The sequence below is a fragment of the Melanotaenia boesemani genome, chromosome 20, assembly GCF_017639745.1.
Source record: "Melanotaenia boesemani isolate fMelBoe1 chromosome 20, fMelBoe1.pri, whole genome shotgun sequence".
In the NCBI taxonomy this organism is placed as follows: Eukaryota; Metazoa; Chordata; class Actinopteri; order Atheriniformes; family Melanotaeniidae; genus Melanotaenia; species Melanotaenia boesemani.
Window position 1 is genome coordinate 22,178,350 of NC_055701.1, and position 23,069 is coordinate 22,201,418.

The 23,069-nt window shown below is 38.2% G+C and overlaps 2 protein-coding genes across 2 annotated transcripts; both read left to right on the forward strand.

Annotated features, from left to right (window-relative positions):
* Nucleotides 1-1,033: 1,033 nt before the first annotated feature.
* On the forward strand, nt 1,034-11,999 carry LOC121630716 (tandem C2 domains nuclear protein). The gene is made up of 12 exons (XM_041971146.1): nt 1,034-1,100; nt 2,380-2,471; nt 2,545-2,748; nt 3,627-3,797; nt 4,153-4,232; nt 5,449-5,518; nt 6,274-6,374; nt 6,885-6,998; nt 7,274-7,465; nt 9,769-9,883; nt 9,988-10,187; nt 10,566-11,999. The coding sequence occupies exons 2-12, from the start codon at nt 2,405-2,407 to the stop codon at nt 10,674-10,676; spliced, it is 1,425 nt and encodes a 474-aa protein (XP_041827080.1). The 5' UTR covers nt 1,034-1,100; nt 2,380-2,404; the 3' UTR covers nt 10,677-11,999.
* A 5,621-nt stretch (nt 12,000-17,620) lies between these two features.
* On the forward strand, nt 17,621-22,035 carry plek2 (pleckstrin 2). Its single transcript, XM_041972149.1, has 9 exons — nt 17,621-17,891; nt 17,995-18,159; nt 18,563-18,744; nt 18,846-18,937; nt 19,549-19,736; nt 19,878-19,979; nt 20,355-20,438; nt 20,617-20,695; nt 20,929-22,035. Exons 1-9 carry the CDS (start codon nt 17,838-17,840, stop codon nt 21,054-21,056), a joined length of 1,074 nt encoding a protein of 357 aa, XP_041828083.1. The 5' UTR covers nt 17,621-17,837; the 3' UTR covers nt 21,057-22,035.
* The last annotated feature ends 1,034 nt before the right edge of the window (nt 22,036-23,069 follow it).

A 23,069-nucleotide genomic window follows, 5' to 3' on the forward strand; every position in this document is an offset into this window, starting at 1 on the left:
TAAACCACATACTGCATCCATCACAGCATGGCTTCATAGAAGAAGAGTCCAGGTGCTGAACTGACCCACCTGCAGTCCAGACCCTTTACCAATAGAAAACATTTGGAAGGCTGTGAAAGAGAAATCAGGTCAGCTGAGAAGCTAGAATCCTGCATCAGACAAGAATGGGACTACATTCCTGGTCTCCACAGATGTTTACAGACAGGTGTTAAAAGAAGATGGAATAATACACAATGATAAACACCACCCTCTTCCAAGATGTTTTAGAGTCTAGCTGCCATTAAATTCAAAACAAGCCCTTTTTTTCATGAGATGGTTAAAAATTTGTTTGTGTTCTGTTAGGAATAAAATATGGTTTTATTAAATTTGCAACTCGTTGCATTCTGTTTTTATTTGCACAGCTCCCAACTTTTTGGGAATTGGGGTTGTGCTTTCCTGTAAATTGTGAAATGATATAAAATGGGGACAGCACATTGAAATTTGAGTTGATAACGCATTTGGTGAAACTGGACCACCTTCTGGCCAGTGGGGAGAATTGCTGCAAAATCTGAAATCAATACAAGATTTCTTTTACATTAGATTTTTTTTCTAAACATTATTTGAAATCATGTAAACTCATAGGCAAGGATTTCAAATATGTCACAACGAGTGCAGCAATTCCAACGAGCAGCTTCTTTTGTGTTAGTCTTCTAATTTCTTCATTCGCATCATTGTTGTCTCACTTGGAGGAGCGGCTCTGTCGGTAAATCGATGATGTGTTGGTGGCCAAGTTTCTGCTTGAGTTAGGTAAACAGAGATGTGTATCGAGGAAAATGAAAAGAAATTGACAGCGAGTAAAACAGATGAGTGGTAAAGAACTCAAAACAGAAAGAGCTGTTGTTCGGGGAAGGAAATGCAAATATCAGCTGTCAGTCCGGGAATCAGCTACTCCCAACGAGGAATGAGGGAGGAGGAGGAGGGATGAGGGGGGGAGGAGGGAGACCTGGGACTGAAGAGAGCCATAAACCTGAGATCTGCAGCATTTCTCTGCCGGCGGCCCCGTGAGCAAGCTGCACAACGCGGATGTTCAAACAAGTTGGTCCTTTTCCCCAAGAAAAGTGGTGAGTTAATATTTCAGAGGACTGATCAAGTTGAATTTATGGCTAATTATTTTCTATATGTGTATGACAAGTTTGCACCAATGATTTCCTCCATGCTGGAGTGTGAGAATATTCTTGCCTTTGTGTTGAAATCCCAGTCTTAAATCGGTTCATTGAAGAACTTTAATGTTTTGGTTGTACTAAAAACTGATATCTGTATTTATATATATATATATATATTCATTTTCTCATTCTAGTTTAGATTATGGGAAAAATAAAAGGAAAATAAGATGGACTATTATCAAATTTTCTGGATGCTGAACCAAATTTAGCCAAATTAGCTACTTCGGATATTTATTTTAGGGTTCTGAAGCCAGTTTAGTAAATCTTCAGCCATTTTCAGTGCCCCATAGATAGTGTTTTGGATTCAAATTAGGAAAATAAAATGGGAAAAAATTTGAGTAATGCAGTGTTGTGAAATAATAAAGGTCACAGCTTCAGACTTTTGGAATGTTAAAAAAAACAAGTGCAAGATGCACCTACCAAAATCATTGGATCATATACAATAAAAATACTATAGAAAATTTTGGAATTTCCAAACTTTCTGAAGCATTGCAGTGGAAAATGTTTATTTATGTGGTACAATAACATCCTTGACAAAACTTTGGTATTTTCATGGAGCAGTACACCCTCTCTGAGACCTACTGGCATTATAAGATGATTGAAGAATGCCTAGTTATCATTATGGGGATGAAGTAAAATTAGTGTGCCATTTTGATGGAACAAACATTGGGGTTTTCTGTCAGAGTTTAGTGTCTGGAGTGATGTCAGCCTTTGAGTAAGTACTTAGAAAACCATTTTCCAGTCTTGGTGGTATCACTAAATATAATATGGGATCTTAACTTTTGACTCTAGGGTCAATTGAATATTATTGTTGGCACTTTAAGTGAAGCATGTTAGTAACAAAAGACATATTGGTTAAAATGAATGCGCTGTGTGGAACACATTCCATTGAATTTGACCTAGAACTTTCTGGTCCTCTGTAGCCTACAAAGTATTGATAACTCTAGAGGACTTAGTCAAAACTGTGTATGCAACACAAACTGTGTATGCAACACCTTTCTGTGTATGCAAAAGACTAAAATTATGGGACCTCTTGGCCTTGTAATAGATTTACAAATGATAAATAACTTAACTTGGGTTGGATGTTTGGTGTAAACTTATCTCCCGATTAGGAACCCAGAATGGCTTATTCCAGGTGTTTACTGTGTAAACTGCTACTTCCATGCTCTGTTTTCAGCTTTTAGATATTTCCAGTTGCAGACATGGAGTGCCTCAAAAACTGCTGCAAGAACTTCATGAGAAAGAATGAGAAGCAGCAGGAGACCCAAGGTAAGGTAATGTCCTGCTCATCAGTTTTGACAGATTGTTTTGGTGTCTGAATGATTTCCTCTTTACTTTACAGTGATTACAATGAAGATACCTCCTAACCAGGAAACCACCTTAGGAGATAATCAAAATGACAGGAGAAAGGAATTCACAGAAGATTACCTTCTCTCCAAGCTGCCACCAGACGGCAAAGAGGTCCCATTTGTCCTGCCTACCTTCAAGGCGTCCTTCGTCCAACCCAGAGGCCCCCAGTTCCCCAATTTGCAGCCTGGTCCACAGAGTATGTATCACCTTTTACCATCCTCTTCACCTAGCTTCTGCTAGGTTTGCATACATATGAGATGTACTGAGTAGCCAGGATTTGTTCATCCAATTGTGTATGTAGAATATACAGACTGGTTAATCTTGACTTTATAAAACTGTAGGTGAAGATCTGCAGTGGAGATTATGAGGAAAAGTTAAATAATTTTAATTAAAGATAGACTAGATAAAATCAATTTATATACCTTGGAACATGCAAATGCATGTCTACTGTTTGAGAGTTATAGTATCTAGTGCCTGCTTGACTGAAAACTGCTCTGTAACAAACATTAGTTACAAAAAAAATGGTGCATAGAGTCAGAATTGGCATAGACAGATACGTGGGGGTTGTATAACATTTAATTTTGTCTCAACACAGCGTTTGGTCATGGTAAGATTAAAGCGATAACACCAACCTAAGTTAAAGCCAGCATTGAAGTCTCTAATTGCCACCTGCCTCACAAATCTAAGTGAAAGTCAGCTTAGAAGTTACCATGACTTGATTGCACAGAGGGAATGTACCAGGATATCCTGTTTCTAAATGAAAAGGTGAGATGCTTTGGTTGAATGACTGAGGAGAATGATTTGGTCAGATTAAAGTGCGCTGACCACCATTTCCTCTAAACTTCAGTAAGAAAGGTCAGAAATGACCAAACTTTGTTAGAAAACTCGAGAAGGTTAAATCTATCCAGGTTATAGAAAACGTGTAAAGAGTAGCAATAGAAAGTAAAACCAGACTGTTCACCTTGCCGCCACTCCTGCACGTCAACATTCTAGTATCTATTCGTCTCAAGCTTAATTAAGTGAATTATATAAATCTGGATGCAAATGAAAAGAAATCTTGAAACATCTTTGCAGGTTCAGCAAGGTCCACTTATGCAGAGAGGAAGGCAGACCTGTTGGGCACTGGTTCTTTTGCCTACAACCCAGAGTCATTCTTTCATCAGGGCTACATGTCAGCGTACATCTCACCTGGTTTGACCCGCCGAGACTCACAGAGGAACAGAAACGCCAGTCCTCTAAGCCCAGGTGTCTGCACCTTTTAGACTGGGAGTCTAAATGGTTGAAGTAAAAAATATATTGGCTCAGTTAGTCAAAGGCACAAATATTTCATTATATTATTTTCCTGTTTTTTGTGTTTTTTTTTAAATCTGACTTTCATATGAAGTCATGAAAGCTTATAAAGTTTTGCATGAATGACATTTCTTTTTGGTCACATGTTACATAACAAAAGCTAATGTGAATTTATTTGTTTACAGTTGTAGGGAAATGTGTTTTTGTGTACTTCAACTCAAAACAGATTCCTGCAGGCTAATAAATTCATATTATCTTGCTATTAGCACTTAATGAAAGCACCTGAGTTCATCGTGATGTTGTCCCTCAGGTTGGACTCTAAAGCCCGACGGTCAGCAGCGACTAAGCAGCTCCATGTTTGATCTGTCCAACCTTCAGAGTCAAAAACAGGTGACAGTTTTTATCTAATCTGTAGTTACACTATATTTGGTTGTCTAAAAAGTTGTGCCAGCCAAAACTAAATATAGTTGGATAGTTTCCACTGTTACTCAGCAGCTGAATAATTTGTGCTTATCATTCTAATTGTTCATAAAATATAAATAAAAATGGGACAAATTCAATTAAATATGTTGTAATAAATATGGCAAATAAAAACAAATACGAAATTTAGAAATATGTTGAAAAAAAATAGAGAATGCATACATGATTACACATGTATAATAAAATCCACAAGAAAATTAAACATCCAAAAAATTACAAGGAAATTATAAAGATAGTCTTTGCCTCATTTGGTTTTCTCTAACTTGGTTTAAGCCTAGCAGAGTTGACGCAGCATGGAGAGGAGCCAACAGTAGAGCTTGAATTACATCTGCATGTCACTGTAAAATGTGAGCTTTACAACTTGGTTTTCATAACTCCCAGTTCATAAATCTTTAATTAAAGATAAACAAAAGCAGTCAATATGTATTTGCTTTTGAAATTTTGATTGGATCCCAGCCATAATTCCCTTCAGCACTGACTTTTCTATTTTAGAAGCTATCATTGAATCTAATCTGAATTTGCCACATTTGATTAAGCTCCACCCCCGCTGATTGAACAAGTTTGTGAATGGTAACATGATGCAATATTTAATCAGTAATATTAAACAGAAAACAGAAGACTAGATGGGGTGTAACTCTTTGTCAAATAAAATGAGTGCTGTTACCTTTACTTTACATGAACAAAGCTTTGTTACAAGCAGCCAATCCAAAGTCTCATGCAAAACCTCTGTAAACATCACAATACATCTTTCAAAATATACACTGTGATAAACGTCAGAGCACTCCTTGCATGCTGTGAACTAACAAATGTTTCACCTTCTTATGTCTTTATATCCCAGCACAACATGTAATGTATGCTGCAGTTAGATCTTAAATGTTAACATATGATGTTTAAAGTGTTTATTTTTTCCTTTGTTGTTTTTTCTGTATTTTTGGTAGACATTAAAAATGTAAATGAACACTTTATGTTCAGATATAATCTAGTAAACACAGTGTAGTTCCTAATAGATCAACTAGAAAAAAGTGTCAATATTTAAGGTATATTTTTCCTGTTTAATTTAACATTATGTAACATGGTAAAGGGTTGAGCTTCTTGATGTCCTGACTGTGTTTGTTGTCCCCTGCAGCGCTTTGACTCCACGTCAAGCACCTTCAGCAGTACGTCCTCTGCGATAGGCTCCATAGAAAGCAGTCTGGGTAACTATGCTTCAGATCAAACCCTCTTTTTGTTATCTGTCCAAAGAAAGACCCCCTTTAGCTGCCACCCCTTCGAAAGGATAAGTTCATTGCAAAAATTAAATGTTATAAAAGAATGTTAATTAGAGTCTGCATTGTCAGATAAATGCACAAACTCAAATTAGTCTTAGGTCATGTTTAAACTGGGGATGTTCTCAGCTGTTGTCACGCAAAATGCCCCTGGTCCATAATTATTCAGATGAAAGACCTGTTCTGCAACAGCACTCCTCTGTAGTCTTACTGTATCAAATTCAGACCATATTAGATGAACATTGTGACTGGATGAGCCAGACAGGGCTGTTTGGGAATTTGTTTGAACACAAGAAGGCCTGGGCACATTCTGTAGAAGTAAACGAAACATGAGGTTTCAGCATGGTTTTGTTCCCAGGCCAATGTATGTGCTAAAGCTGTCATGATATACCCAGTTAGATACGCTTGTTTGAGTCTAGCTATTCTAAACAGGTCTTTATTTGTCATCTTCACCATAGTAGATGGAGATTTTCTTTAAGAAAGATATCCACCTGATGAAAAGGTTGAGTTACATAATCACATAAAGGGAACTGAGAAACTGAATTCCAGATCAGAGATAAGATTTGGTGTAAACGCATCTTAAGTTTTCTTTCTTATATTCTTTAAACATCTATTAACATCATGCTTCTGTACCTGCTTACAGTGTATTGATATAAAAACATTACATTTCTCTGTCTCATTCTCAGAATCTATAACCTTGTCTGGGGATGAGCATGAGCTGGGGAAAGTGTGTGTCCGGATGAACTATCAGGAGGCCCTGGAGCAGGTGTGGATAACCCTGGTTCAGGTAAGGTTACATACAGTATGGAGGTGGGGGCCACAGGACAAACGCTCTATTGTACCATCCTGCAGCATTTCTCAAAGGACCCCCTGTGTGTCCAGAAAAGAGGTCTCTGTTAGCTCTCCTCAATGCTCTATTAACTTTGACTCTGACACTCAGAAGGAAAAGGTTGTTTTTTTTAAGGAGTGAAGCTGTCCTGATTGATGTTAAACAGAGGAAGTGAGTGTGCAGTTAAAGGGCAAAATCTCAATTGTGTATTAAATATGTATGCTTACAACTTTAGAGGTTTAATGCAGAAGTGTGCAAAAATTCCCTGACGAGCAGGGACTAAAACTTAAAAGGCAGCACCTCTGTTCCACTTGTGATTATGAGAGTAGAAAGTCATATCAGTGCAGTACATGGGTTATGCACTGGGACATTTAGATAGGGTTTCACAAATATAATATTTCTTAGAGCAAAACTCTGAGAGTTATTTTCCTGAAGAGCATAAATATTTGACTCTTTTTTTGTGACCAGTGCTCAGATCTCAACCTTCATCCAGATGGTGCAGAACAACTAATTGGTGTCAAGGCAATCATCACCACTCCGAAACCCATACAGTTCAAGAGCACAGTCAAAGAATACTGTCAGGTATGTGTGCAGGTGTAACTTGATACATCTTGATGCACTAAAACGAACCTCCACATGTTAAATCAAGGCTGAGATGAAAATCTCTGTTGTGTATCTTTTGAATTGATGTGTTTTAGAATACACTTTATTATCAAAAGAAAAAAAAATGGGATTATGGGTTTAACCTTAGCACACAGACAACATGAAGCTAATATTTTTCATAGGAAAATATCTTTGCATATATATTTTTATTAGATGCACTTACAATTTCTACTCAATTCTTCCTCTGCTTTTAGGACATATCCTTCATGGAGACCTTCGTATTTGCTCTGCGTCTCCAGCAGTTGCGCTGCAGTGCCTTGGTGCTGCGCCTGCAGTCACACAACCCCAAGAAACGTACAGTGGCAGAAAGTGTCCTTTCCCTGAGGCAGCTTGGTCCTCAGGAATCAGAGCACTGGTTGGAACTCAACCCTCCATCTAAATCCTCTGTAAGAGTTTGCTTTGTATCAAGTATGTTGTTTTGGGTCCAGTTTTGCTCCCATTGCATTGTCTGCTGCTGGTGTATTGAATGGTAGCACATTTTTAGAAAATTTATAGAAAAACCTAGAGGTAAGGGGGTAGTTTGATTTGAGAAGTTGCAAAAGGCCATCAACCTTTCTCCTGATTCCCATATGTGTTTGATATACTTTAAGGTGGTCATTTTCAAAGATATTTAGATGGAGTGTTGATTATTTTGCAAAAATCTCATCAACTAGACCTCAAATCATAACAACCAAATCCCTATGTCGTTTTTTTATACTATTTAAGTATGACCCAAGACTTGTATGAGCATTTCCACATTGGTGCAAACATTCATTTCATTTATTACCTTTAATACTTCACAAAGTCTTCTTCAAATGGATCTTGCAATTATGGGACTTGAATTTACATGCAGACAAAACAGCCATTTTCTCAGTTCAGGGTTTTGTTCAGTCAATAACATGACAACACTATACTAAAACCCTTTCTTGACTTCCTAGTTGGGTTCAAATAAAAAAAACTTTTGTGCTATCCCACTGTCACAAATACAGGATATTTTAGGCTACAAAAACAGTTATGCTAGCTGCTGTGGCTGTAGGCTACTTTAGCATGCTGTGCTGTTTTCCTTCACCATAAGCATTGCCCTTTTTGTAGTTCAGTTATACAAAAATACACAAAAAGTAATATATGTTTCACTTTTCAAATATATTTCTAACCTATTTTTAAATGCCAATGGGTAAATAACTGATGCTAACTAGCTCACACAGTCTGTGTCGATTGAAGTAATTTCTGTTCCACTTGATGTTACATAATGGTCCTTGACAAGTGTACCTAATAATCCTTGCTTACGCAATCAGTTGCCAATGTTTTTTGTTTTCCAAGTGTAATAATAGTCTTGAAATGTCCCAGGGTTTTACTACTTTTTGTTCATGATTTCCTATGTGTGCTCCTGTCTTTTATCACCTTTTTGCATTAGCACAGCAATAAGGACAAGGTGGCAGTGCCTCATAAAACTGTCCTCATGCTGTATTCTAAGCCACTGGCATGTACCGTACTCTTGGCCCAAAGAGGCCGTTTGTTGCACAATCACAGACAAAACAGAATATGTAATTATTTTTAGGGAAATAAAGATACAGACTTTATTTGAGAGATACAACCTGAGAGCAGAATCTGTAAGTGAAAGAGCTGGAAAGTAGGTCAAACCTCAAACCATTTAACTAGCAGAGAGTGGTTTTACTGATAAATGGATGTATGTCTGGCCAGTAACTGTAAAATCTGAACTGTTTCTGTACTTAGGAGATCAGACAGTGACTCATCATCAGGTTCTCAGAGGGACAATTTGATTCAGTCAGTGAGTACCCATCTGCTGGACACAAAAGACCCAAATTGTCCAAATCAATGTCAATCAGTGAAAGCTTTTAAGTGTCGAGACGGCTTAATCTGAGGGAGTTTTGAAAAAAGACAGAAAACAAAACAAACAGGATAGCAGGAGGGGAAAATGATATTACAGCAGTGATAGCAGTTATGTGTGGCAACAATTAAGAGTGTCAATTATGATAATCTTACTTTTGCTTTTTAAGATTAAGAGAAATGACAGAATTGCTGAGGCTGAGGACACATTAGTTAGTGGTATTATAGGTATTTGGCAATTACTAATCATGATGAGTGTTATCTCTTTTTGATTTTATGGTGACTCATTCAGTAGCATTTGAGATGTTTTACTTGAAACCACTAATGTTAGTCTCATGGTAGTATTAAAAGGGAAAAGACAGTAATTACATCCATCCTATGTGGACCATGAATTATTAGCATTCACTTTAAAATTATTGCATCAACCTGACTCCTGATCCAACAAAACGTGGACCAAGAAATTACAAAAGAGCGGTTGTATTTCAATAAAACTTCTTAGAAGTTAAAACTAATGGGACAAAATGATAATGAAGCAAAAATAGGTGATTCCACCAATAAAAGAGTGGTCCCCAAATACAGCAGGTACAGAGGAACATTAAAGATCTACTAACATCTGTTTCCTTGATAAAACTTGAGCAATTAATGCTGTTTGTCGCTTTTCTGGCTCTGACATTTGACACTGTTTTAAAATGGGGGAAAAAAAAATATGATTTAAGGTGAAATATCCGTAAGACTAAAGCTGCTAGGTCCAGCCAGATTATGAAATATTTTCACTTGATGGCAGTGAAATAAATCAACATCTTAATTATGATTGATCATAAAATGCCTAATTTTGTAGAGATAATTGGATATCGTCTTACAGGTTTGCCACTCTGAGCTGCATCTCAGCACCTGCTTTCAGCCAGTAAATGGACGCATCCAGGTCCAGATTCATGCCGCCCAAAACCTCCCTCCATCCTGCTCACCTCTCTCCCAATGTAAGCATGTTTGTACTGTAAATGTTTAAATACTAAGATAAGTAGCTGGTCAGCTCAAGTTTCAAATCAGTGTTGTTCATTTCACCTCCACTCCTCCTCTGAAGCGTTTTTCATCAAAGCGGAGATGCACCAGTTGGAACAGGAGGTGATAAAGAAGAAGACACGTGCGCTGAAGCCGTCAAGGGGTCGGTGTCAGTGGGCGGAGACTTTCCACTTCATGCTGGCCTCCTTAGAGCACGCCTGCTGGCTGTCGGTCAAGCTCTACAGTCGCAGCTCAGTCAGACGGAAACAGTGTCTTGGACAGGTGAGTCCATATTATTAACATTGTCCTTTTGTTGCTATTTGTTTCTTATATTATTTCTATATTGCCAGATGCCATGTTGCGGGCATTGAAGCAGAACTTTTTTTGCTTGAACTTGTTCTGGTGCTGTCATGCAGATGCCTAATCAGATTTAGATCTGTGGAAGGAGGGTGTATTTGGTCTGGAATGACAAAGTAAGGGTCAAAGTAACCTTAAAATTCCCCTGCAGAATATTGCATTACAAAAAGATAATCAGCATAATTCCCTTCACCTGTTTGTTGATTGTATGCATGATCAAAAGAAAATAACAGATAACCGCTAAGGAGTGGCTGCATAATGTGATGAACTAATAAATAACCTACTTTTCTTGGTTGATGTCAGGTTCAGCTGGGGTTCGACAGCCCTCTACCAGAAGCTGTGGAGCAGTGGAAGGACACAATGTCTCACCCAGAGAAAGTGGTGACAGCGTGGCACAAGCTAAGCCCATCCTAACTCTGTCTCTGCAGTGTTTGAAGACACTGCAAACATCATGCTCTTGTGCAGCAGGCCCAGCAGTACCTGCTTACTTTTCCAGTCGGTTTGCCAAAGTCGTGTATGCCGACTGAGTCCACGCTTGAGGATCGGACTGTAAAGTGCTGAACGTGCTCTGAATGTCTGGGAAGACAGTTCAGGTGTTCATTAATTGATTGTAAATAGGGGTGTTGAACAAAGTGTAGGTGCTCTAGACTGAATAAAAATGTTTAAAACTGTAGGGCATTTGTTTAACCAACAGTTTAACCACATGCCATTTAGTTATATAATGTACTTTATAAGTTAGGCCTTGTGTAAATAACTGCTTTTGGGGAAATATGTCTTACTTTTCAGTTGGATATATGTGAAAAAGAAAGGATATCCCTTTTCAGGCCTTACCATGTCTTAGCCAGTTTATTGGTCTGGATCATGCTAAGGAGGAAAGGCATCAGCAATGATTTTAGAGAAGCTGTCCATCAGGCTGGGGAGGGTTATTAGAACATTTCCATTTACTTAGAAAATTCTTTACAAGTGACAAATATTCAAGACAGTTGCAGATCTTTACTGGAGTGGATGTCCCTGCAAGTTCACCCCTCAGTGCAATGCTCAGAAATCCCAAAGAACCCAAGAGACACATCTCAGGCTATACAAGACCCGGTTGGCATGTTAAATATTAGTGGTTATGACAGTTAAAGTAGAGAAAGACTCAACAGTTCGACCTGTTGGAAAGAGTTATGAATACTTTTTTACCCCCACATACCTGTCTGTTTACAAGCAGGAAAAATTACCACAAGGTCAAACGTATTGTATTACTAAGTCTTTGTCAGTAATATCCACCTTACAGGATATATCTGATGATTTTCCTCATTTTTCTTACCAGCAACAAACGTGTAACTTTTTAAAGAGCTGGACATTTGTAGATTTTACCTTTATTATTTTTGAAAAAATGTAGAAAGATGTCATACAGAGTGTAAAGGTGGGTCTCAAAGATATATTTTAATATGGTTTTAAATCTATATAGGAGTAGACAATACCAGATTAAGGTTATACAGATGCTGCTTGTTAGCTCTTTGTTACGTCTTTATTCTTGGTGAAAAAACAGAAAATTACTCAATGTTAAAAATGTGCTACAGGGTTTCCTTCTGATCCCTAATTTAATATTATGGAAAATCATGTTAGTGAACTAGTACAGCAGCACACAACTCAAAGCTAGGCTTTACATTTTTTTTAGAAAGCACTTTATTTTTTTCTGTATTTAATATTTTTATTTTAGAATTGTGCCATAATAAAAAGTAGTTGTCATTTGGAAATGTCAAGTGTGTTTATTGGAGAAAAAAGGGACAGAGGAGACTGCCAGCAGAAAGTAATCCAAATAATTCAGAAGAATGAAACAATTAAACCAAAGATGTTTGAAACTGCTCAAATTTAAGTACAAAAATAAAGATCCATGCACCTTTTATTATGTAGGAAAGTGGCATGAAGAGAAAAGTCTTAGAGCTTTTCAACTCGGCTGCAATTGTGAAACAGGTCATCCCCTATCCTGGTTTTGAAAAATCTTGTTTTTCTTTTTCCCATTTCACAATTTATTACAAGGCAATTCAATGTCACTACTGTACACAGCCAATCTCATCCTCTCTACCTGAAGAGTTCTGCAGAAAATTACTTTTCTTTTTTGTTCGTAGAAAAACTAATTTCCCATCTCTGGAAGTAGAGTTTTATTTCAATTACCGAAAGAAGAAAAATCCAGAAACTAAATATCCTCAAGATCAAACCCTTTGCTTTTCATGTAATAGAACATTTTTAACACGTGAGTTTGTGGGAATAAAGCACTCCAGTTTTTTCTCCGAAATGGGAATCATGTCCCCATTTCAGTCTAATAAACCATTAGATTGACTGACGTGTTCTGTGTAACCAGCTGCAGACGTGGACACGCAAACACACACCCAGCAAACAATAAGTCTGTGGACCAAGAAAACAGAGTGTGGCGAGTGTTTGCATTTTAAGTGTGTGTGACCAGGACAACCGGGTGCCCCACGTGGACCGACCTGCGTCAGAGCCCTTCATATCCTGGCATGCCAAAACACCATCATCTTTATTTGTCAGAATTAATGTTTGATTTATGGTTAATGTTACACAGATGGAATACTAGATACATCTTGTGTGTGACTTAACACCCACTCTGTTTTACTTTGACAAGCCTGAGCCAAACAAAGCATGTGATGTTTTTCTTTTTCTTTTTTTTTTTTCTTTTTTTTTTGTCATTGTTTCCTCTCTTGTGCTTAACAGATTCTTTTGGCTGCTTGCCACTCAAGTCTGCAGCTCATTCTTACTTCCTCATAAATGCAGGCTTGTGCATACAGGTTTATTCACCTGGGAAACTCAATAGGGAATTTACAGGAGACATTATGTGCTGTGTTTTTTTTTTTTTTTTTTTTTTTCTTTCTTTTTTTTTGGCAATATTAATTTTATATGACAGCTTGCAAAACACTGAAAAAACTGTTGGAGTAAAATTTTTTAAAAAAAGTTCCAAGAAAAGCTATTTATCTCTGATCTTATCAAATTTATTCGACAGACCTGCCAGAAAACTTTCACACAAGCACATAATGAGGACAGTTAGTTTTGTTGCAGAATTTCGATCACCAAGTATACTACATGATGCAAAAGCACCTTAAACATAGCCCAAAAAGTAATGAAATTTGTGTTTAGTGGACTTTTTTTGTTGACAGTGGTTCCTGGCTATAAATCTTGTACAGTTGGAAAACCTGTTTATTACCTTTTTTTAATGAAGCCAAATTTGTAAGGAAATGCATTTGTGGGATGAATTGAGTGTTTAAGTTGTGCCCATGAAGAACTTGCTAAATACTCTCTGCCAACTTAATGATGATTGCAGCACTGATAGACTATCTGCTTTTGGTGGAGGTAGTGTGATGGTGTGGGGGTCACCTCTTCCTCACTGGAAAAAGAAGGCTTGTCACCAATGGAGGTAAACCCAATGCAGAGAGATATGAAGAATAGATTCTAAAACCAGTGACAATCCAACAAACATCAAATGTCATCATTTTTGGTTTAAAGTTTAGTTGGAAATCACCCATGGTTTCTCCACTCTTCAAAGGTGGCTGTGGCACGGATCCAAACTGCTACCGACCCATCTCCATACTTCCGTGTTTAGCCAGGGTCTTGGAGAAGCTAGTGTTTAAACAACTAAACTGCTTCCTTGACTCAAACCACATTCTATCTGACCTGCAGTCTGGCTTTCAGCCTGGCCATGGATGTATAACAGCCACCGCGAAGGTCCTGGATGATGTCATCACAGCACTAGACTCCAAGCAGGTCTGCTTAGCCACCTTTATTGACCTTGCCAAGGCATTTGATTCAGTTGACCATAAGATCCTTCTACAAAGGCTCTCCAGTATTGGTCTGTCCATCTCCTGCTGTGACTGGTACTCCAGCTTCCTTTCTGACCGTGCCCAGTTAGTGAAAGCAGAAAATACCATGTCAGAACCATTCATTATTTCCAAAGGTGTGCCTCAAGGGTCTATTTTGGGCCCCACCCTTTTCTCCATTTACATCAATGACATAGATAAAGCTGCTGGCAGCTCTCGGATCCAACTGTACTCAGATGACACCATTCTGTATTCAGTCGGCCCCTCCCCACAAGCTGCTGCAGCTGTTCATCAACTCAGCCTCACTTCAGTAGAGCAGTCCTTCCACAACCTTCACCTTCGCCTCAACTCCAGTAAAACAAAGTGCATCCTTTTTAGTCGGAAAACTGGCGCTGACACCCTACCAATACTCACCTGCCTAGACGGCACGGCTTTGGATTATGTCAACTCCTATAAGTACCTGGGCATCTGGCTGGATTCATCTCTGTCATTCGTCACCAACATCGATAATCTCCAAGCCAAAATAAAAGCCAGATTAGCGTTTCTTTTCCGTAATAAAGCCTCTTTCACTCATGCAACCAAATGCACTTTAGTCAAATTGACTTTACTCCCAATTTTTGACTATGGCGACATCATTTATAAAATGGCATCAAGCGCAGCCCTTAAAAAATTAGACACTCTCTACCACTCAGCCATACGCTTTGCCACAAACGCCCCTTTCCACACCCACCACTGTGATCTCTATAAATTGGTGGGCTGGCCCTCCCTTCACACTCGGCGACTCCATCATTGGTTTCTTTTTATTTACAAGTCAATCTTACACAAGACACCTTTCTATCTCTCATCTCTTCTCCACCTCGCTCGCAGCACTTATCACACCAGGTCAACCGAATTTATTAAGCTCATCATTCCCAAAACCGCCACTGTTTTCGGCCTTAACGCCTTCCACTTTGCCACTGCAAATGACTGGAATACACTGCAGAACACTCTCAAACTTCCATCTCTGATATCTGTTTCTCTGTTTAGACAGAGACTTCAACAGATTATTGTAGATACTTGTTCCTGCTGACAATGCTGACTCTCCCTTAGCTACAAACATTTCTCCACTACTTTTTCTTTCACATAGATCTGTCTTATATACTGTGTTCTACTCCCTTTCCCCCTTTCATTTTTATATATTTGTACTTGCTCTGCGCTTTTTTTTAATTTGTATTGTATTGTTGCATTGTGGTCCTGTGTATGCACAGTTGTATGTTTGTATGTATGTATATTTTTTATTCCTGCTGGGGCCTCTTGGCCAGGTCATGTTTGTAAATGAGAACTGGTTCTCAAACATTTTTTTTACCTGGTTAAATAAAGGTTAAATAAAAAATAAAAAAATAAACAGCTCATGCTTCGTTATATAAAACAGCAAAAGTGAGCATCCTGGATTTCATTGATCTCGGTCTTTGTCTAAAGCTAGAGAAAACTTTACCATTCTCCAGAGCTAAATGTCATCCATACATTTGCTGTGATACATTCTGTTTCTGTAATTTCCTGCATTGTCAAACATGTCTATTTTGTAGTTGTTGTTAATGATGTTTGTTTATCTTGTATTTTGCAGTTATCTACACTTGTTATTGATGATAGGGTGTCTTGTGGGCTGTTGTGCTGTTAAAGTGGACGGTTGAGTTGACATGAGAATTGGGTGCAAGACCCTTTTCGTTCTGATTGTAATCTATCAAATCTGAAATCGAATCAAGATATAATCAGAATTGATCAATGAGTTTGATCAATGAGTAAATGGAGTGATTATTTAATTTTCTGAGGGGGAAATGCCACAAAGCAGTAAAAAAAAACAACAAAAAACAAAAACAAGAACAGTATTTTAGAGGACAAATTTTAGAAAATACTTGTTATTTTTGTTAAAATCTCAGTATTTGTTTTGTTTTCTGCTGTAGGCTTCAGCTGGTTTATAATATATCCATTTTTGTTTGTATTGGTGTTTTATAACCGTGTTTGCTGGCAGGAAGAGTGGCGATCACCCTGCACATATGGAGGGAAGGAGGGAATCAGAAAGCCGGCTTCCATTGTCGACATGCCCTTGGACAAGACGTTGCCTCCTGATGCGTCTATTGGGATATGAATACGAGTGATAGTAAAAAGCACTTAGTATGAAAAATAGAACTACTGGATGAATGACTGGCTGAATGTGACATGTAGTGTGAAGGGTCAACATGACTAGTGCTACCAGCTGTCTCGGAATTCCGAGCTGCCGAGCATGTGACGTCATTACCAGGAAGCGGCGTCCCAGCTGCACAAACTCGGAAAAAACTCCAAAACAGCCAATTTGTATCTACAAATGCCATATAAAAAGTAGAAGTGCTCAAACCCACTGTAAAAATGTGCACCATGAGAACACCAGCTGATTTTGTTGATCATGATTAATACACTACACGAACAAATCCACCTTAACAACGTATCGATAACGAGAACTCACGTGCTGTTTACACTGGAAACGTAATGGACACTATTATAACGTATTTAATAAAGACAACAATGGACTACAAGTGGTACTGAGCGCAGCCATCTTTAACTCTGGAACCTCGGGTGTGTTTCGCTGCTCGGAAAAACGAAATCACTTAATCATTTCCGGCAAAAATTCCTCGAAATTCCGAGTGTCGAGGAAATCTGGGACGCACCGTCCATTTACCGTTCAGACACCCTCAATGGTGCAGCCAATTATCTTCATAAAGACAAAGATCCCCATTCTTCCACAGACTTGTGCACTTCTACTGGACGTTCAGTGAGAATGCAGAGGCAGTCTAACGGTGTGCTTTTCAGAGTTCTGTTTATTTTGCATGGTTAAATAGTCCAGCTTTTAATGCATTTTAACCTAAAAGTTTTATATATATATAAAATAACTCTTTGGAGTATTTCTCATTCACCCATACAGCCCTGCATAATATAAAATTCCATTTGATAAATGCTGCATTTTTTTTCCTGCTATAAGTTTGGGCAATGATCCAACGTTTTGAAGACGACATTTAGATACTTGATTAGCTGTTGCTCTCTTTTATAAGATTATTGAATTCATGGCACATTTGGTTTGATACAGACATATACAGTACTTAGGATTTATTTTCAAGCAGAAAGTGAGATCAGTTGAGATGATACAGAAGATGTTTTCAGTGGTCACATTGAAAGTGAGAACTGGACCCTCCTTTTTCTGGCTGTGAAAACCAAGAACCAATAAAGAGAACAATGATCAGTGGGGCCACAGATTGCTGTCAAAGCAGGGGTCTTGGTCACAATGTTTGCTCCTAGTAGTCTCATTAACTTGGTATTTGTGCACAGTGATAAGTGTTTGAAGGAAACTTGGACTGTCTTCCCATTGGGTACAGCTGCTGCAAGGAGAAACAGACAGAACTGGACCACCAGCTGCTCCTCTGTCACCAGTATTGGATAAATTCACTGTGACGAGGCTTTTTTCTATGGTTTAATTTCCAGGATCTGAATTGTTCACGTACTAAAACTGATGAAAGACAATGTTGCTGTTGAGTGGACGCATGACAACCTCAAAATATTCTCCCATGTTGAGTTCCTGAAGGAGTTGGTGCGCCCTCCTGTGATAATGAACAGGAACTGATCATCACAGTGCAGGGTCGGAAGGCAGGGTTAAGGTGTGGGTGTGAGCGACGTGACGCATGCATCTTTCACATTAAATAGCGGAGCAGGCAAGAACAGGTAAATCTCACTTTTAAAGCTCTCGCTGGAGAAAATGGAGACAGATAAGAGGAGCACTATTCTTAGAGAGGGGTTCCTGGTGAAGAGGGTAAGATGATTTTTTAAAACAAATACTTGATCCCTGAATTACATATTACATTTCTTTAACAGAGAATACAGCATTTAGATGATTTTAAAAATAATTTTCACAGGGTCATGTTGTTCACAACTGGAAGGCACGCTGGTTTGTGCTAACACCAGACCAGTTGCTGTACTACAAATACGAAGGAGGGAAAAGGGACTCATGTCAGCGAGGGAAAATCCTGCTGAAGGACTGCACAATAACTTCTCCTTTTCTAGAGCATGAAAATCGTCCAGTAAGTTAAAAAGGTTTTTTATAGAGTTCATCCTAAAACATCTTGAAACAACAGCATTTTGGGTATGTTTTCATTTATAAAAGAAAATGGCTATTTACTGAAATGAAAAGGCCATAATAAATGTGTCTATAAGGCAAACACAAATATTTTATTAGACATACATGAAGACGCAGATTTGAATTTCCTTATATGGAAGCAGCACTTTCAGGTCAGCGTTTTCCTTCGTGTTTTTTTTTATCAGTAGAAGGTAGTAAAAATGTGTAAAAGTTGATCTTCCACACCTCACTTGACAACAACATTTATTTCCTCAGGTTTCTGTTTTATTCTAGCCTGATCTCTGTTATCTGCCTCACTTTGAGGAGCAGTTTGTCAACATCAATCTCTTTCCCGTGCTTTTCAATAGTTGGTGTTCAAGCTCCAGACTCAGCATGGGGTGGATCATTTTTTGGAAGCTTGCTCCAGGGAAGAGAGAGATGAGTGGGCTGCTGATATCACGGCTGCTATCAACAAGCTGCAGGTGACTGATGGTGCGATGACACACCAGAAAGATCCTGCTAAATCTCAGTTGCACCACATCAACCTGAGGTAATCCCCTTTTTTTCTTTTTCACCCAAAGACCTGTTTTCACTGTCTCAGACTGTTTGTTTGAGGCTTTCTCACATATTTTTCTTCGCTCTCTCTTGCAGCAAAGTTATGGACTCCATGTATGACGTCCACAGCGGCATCAAGTTGAGCAACCACATGGAGCAGGGCAGCACCTACAGCAACTGCTTCTCAGGTGAAACGTCTCCTTTATTCCACATTGAAGCAAATGCCTGACTTGCTATCGCATGCTATTTGCTATTACACATTTTAAAATAATTCATATCTAACAAATAAAGACACAAAATTGTATTTTAGCTATTTTTGTGTGGTTGAAACTTCCTGTACTGATGTTGTTAATCTAATGATTTTATAATGCAGCAAGTAAATCGACAGATTAGATCATAAAGTCATCAACTTTATTCTTTTGTTTCCAGTTTTGTATTTTTGCTATAGTTACTTTCTTCTCTTTTTGTGTCTTTCTAATTGTAATTATGATTTATGTTTTATTTGTCTTATTTTGGACATTTCTGTTTCTTGTGGCTGTGTTTTGGTTTCTTTGCTTTTGTGCTTGTATGTCACGGTTTTGTACAATTGTGTTCATTTTCTAATTTTTTCTGGTCATTCTGTGCCACCTTGAGAAGTTATTTTTGATCTTATGATGCCAATTAAATCTCATCTGCATTGATATAGACACTGAAATATCTTTTTTCACTTATAATGCCAGGGGCTTCTGGATCAGCCCCCTTGTGGGCTCTGTAATCTACCTCTGTGTCTGTTATCTTAACATATATGATGTCCCTGTAGGTTCTGCAGTGGTGGACTGGCTGGTGTTCATGCAGCTGGCTCTGACCCGTGTGGAGGCGGTGACGTTGGCCTCTGCTCTGCTGGAGGAAGGCTTCCTGCGTACAGTTGGCATGAAGAGTGTCGAAGCCCTTCGCACTGCTGCCCTAAGCGAGCAGTTCATGGATGACTCCACTGCACTGTACAGCTTTGTATGTTGCATTCAGTTTGACATGTTAATACATGTTGCACCTTTTGGAATAGATACTGTAAACACTATGCACAAAGTGAATGTGCTCATGTATTTATCAGCTTATTTGATTAATTTACAAGCTATTTGCTCTCACTCTCAGCCTGAAAGTTTAAAGAAGAGAGGCAGTGTGAAAGCAGAGAGGTCTCTGTCTGCAGTGGAACTGAGTGGGAAAGTTGTAAAAAGAGGATATCTGCTCAAACAGGTAAACATTGAATCAGGTCTGTGTTAAAATCCTGAAAAGTAATTTAGATGAGACACTCATTTGGCTTCCATTCTAAAAGGACATAAGTTATAACCACATATAGAGTAGACTGATCAGCTTATTAACATTTGTATGTGTAAAATATATTATTAGAGTTTACATGAAAGGTGATTGACAAAAACTTTAACAAAACATGATTAAAAAAAGATATTTGTGAAAACTAATTTGACTGCTAAAACATCAACTGCAGAGAGAGGATTCTCACAACCAATAAATCTCTGATAAAGTTGTTCTTTACAACTGTGAGTGCTGCATTTAAGTCTTTGAGGACTTTTCAGTTTCTCATGGCTTAACTCTTGGCTAATCTTTAAACAGGGACACAGACGGAAAAACTGGAAGGTGCGACTGTTCGTGTTGCGTTCAGAGCCTGCTTTTCTTCACTATTATGACCCAACAAAGGTGAGCACATGGTAAACATGAAAACACATCACAAACTGACTGAGTCAAAGCCCAAACAAAACATTTTTTTCCTATTAGCTCACATTGTGACTCTGAGGTTGTCATTACTCACAATTAGCTCGTAATTACTTGCAATGCCTCCACATATTTGACTCTGTCTGTTTTGGTCTTGCATCAGGATGACATAAACCCTGTTGGTGGCTTCTCACTGCGAAGTTGTTTGGTATCGTCATTGGATGACAATGGAGTTCCCTCAGGTGAGAAACATAAACTTCAGTGACTTCTAGAAAACTTCTTCATGTTAGACTTTTAAACCTACTGTATTTGACTGTAATAATGCAGGATACCATAATGTTTCAGCTTTTCGTTTCTATGTATTTTTAAATTAAATTTATTATAAATAGAGAATGGGGCTGTTATTACAACGCAGGTTTACAATGCCCTTTATTAATTTTATATTCTATTGACATAACTTTCTTCTCTTCTACAGGTGTGAAAGGCAACATTCAAGGCAACTTGTTTAAAATCATCACCCAGTCAGACACTCGTTACTTCATTCAGGCTCCATCTCACCAGGAGAAGATGGACTGGATAGATGCAATTCGAGAGCAGACATAGAACTGAGCTGATTCCAGTGAAACTTGACTCTCCAACATAACAGCTTGTTCTCTGAAGCTGTTATGATTATAATTGAATTTCCTCATTCTGTGAATGTGCTGTAGCAACAAAGTGAATGAAAGCATCAGAGGCTGAAATGTTTCTTTTCATTTGTCTCTAAAATGTTGGCTCTCTTGGACTGAGTTTTTGAAAGCCTTAAAGTTCAACCATTTCTCTTGTAGTTATTCTGTTTAATATGTTTGTGTTTTACAGTATTATCAATATATAGAACCACTACAGAATTATTTTTCTTCATTTTAATGCAACTCTTGATACAACTGATGAGACATACATTTCTTACGTTCAGTAGTTGATCTTAACATACTGCTTGACAGACTGGGAAAGTGGGTGGATCTTCATAGTACTGCGCTAAATAGGTTAAAATCTTACCTAACAGATCAGGACTACTTAGTTTCATTTAGTAATGATGAATTAGAGAAAAAAAGATCACATGTGGGTTCCTCAAGGCTCCATTCTTGGACCATTATTGATCGATGTCTACATGCTTCCCCTGGCTCAGATTATTGAGTATTACGACAGTTACTACACTTATACTGATGACACAACTCTACACTACTTTGTCACCACATGACTATTGTAACTTACAGTCAAGGGGTAACACAACCTTTACTTTAACCCTTGTTTTTTTCAGTTTTTTATTGCTCCTCCTAAAAATACACTTTTATAGATTCTGTTTAGTCATTTTCTGTGTTTTGTTAATTAATCTTAAATTCTAAATCTAGTTTATTGTATCTTTTGCCTTTGTAAAGCACGTTTGCTTTGTGTATGAATTGTGCTATACAAATAAATTAGCTTGACCTTACCTAGAATACCTTGTTTCTTGGTAATGTGCATTTTCTCAAACTTCACGAAGATATTTGTCGCTAACTACCACTTATTTTTGATGGCTCTAGTTACTGATTTGTATCTGAACAATATAAGAAAAACAATAAACATAACACCCAAACTCATGCTGGTTAAAAATCCACTTAATGACACATTGTCAAATAGCTGTATTGGCTTTACAGTTTTTAGTGTTGTGGCTGTAGCTCAGGAGGAAGAGCAATTGTCTTTTGACTGGAAGGTAGGCGGATCAATTCCAGGCTTCCACTGACTACGTGCCGAAGTGTCCTTGGGTAAGACACTTAACCCCACGTTGCCTCCCGATGTGCCTATCGGGGTGCTTTGAGTGGTCAAACTGACTGGAAAAGCGCTATATAAGTACAAGTCCATTTACCATTTAGTGTATTCTGGCCCTCAAAAAGGAACAGAGATAGAAAACTTCCTCCCAATTAGAAGAGGGCAAGAGTTGGATACTTTAGCCACAGGAATTTATGACTTGAGATGATGTCCAACAGAGTAAAACATGTCAACTCTTTTCAGACAGGAGTAAAAGTTGGATCTTGCTTATGATTTGGTATTTAGAGAGTTCTGATCAGACCTCCAGCAAACCCACAAATCTGTCATTAGGATGATGAACTCTCATGTGAACCACACTAATGTTTGTCTGTTTCAGATGTAAGTCTGAAGCTGAAGGCCTGGAACCTCCTTTCTTCACCTTTTGTGTTCCTCAAACTGATAAGTTAACTCGCAACCACCCACAGGTTTTATCTTCCACTGTGACACAGACAAGACCATCCCTGGATCTCTGCAGATCTTACAACAATGACTTTGTTTAACTAATATTCCAGATGGGTGCTAAAACTCTGAAAAGGGTTTTCTACACTTCATCAGAAGTGCCCTGATGAGACCAGGAAGAGACTTTCTTTATCTGAGTTATCAGAAAGAACAAAGGTCTTGCCTTGCCATTAAATAATGTCCACTCCATGTAAGCTGATCCGCCATCACATTCTACCTGCTACAAAACCACAAAACCATTTTTTCTCTTGACACCTTATATGACTTTATAATGCGCAAAAAAAAAAAAAAAAAAAAAAAACCCCAGACAACCTCAAATTTACTGTTGTGACTCAC

Coding starts and splice junctions, on each gene's coding strand:
- LOC121630716 (XM_041971146.1), top strand. CDS start 2,405: ATGGAGTGCCTCAAAAACTGCTGCAAGAACTTCATGAGAAAGAATGAG. Junction 2,749..3,626: donor TTTGCAGCCTGGTCCACAGA/GTATGTATCACC, acceptor ACATCTTTGCAG/GTTCAGCAAGGTCCACTTAT. Junction 6,999..7,273: donor CAGTCAAAGAATACTGTCAG/GTATGTGTGCAG, acceptor CTCTGCTTTTAG/GACATATCCTTCATGGAGAC.
- plek2 (XM_041972149.1), top strand. CDS start 17,838: ATGGAGACAGATAAGAGGAGCACTATTCTTAGAGAGGGGTTCCTGGTG. Junction 17,892..17,994: donor AGGGGTTCCTGGTGAAGAGG/GTAAGATGATTT, acceptor TAATTTTCACAG/GGTCATGTTGTTCACAACTG. Junction 18,745..18,845: donor TTGCACCACATCAACCTGAG/GTAATCCCCTTT, acceptor TCTCTCTTGCAG/CAAAGTTATGGACTCCATGT.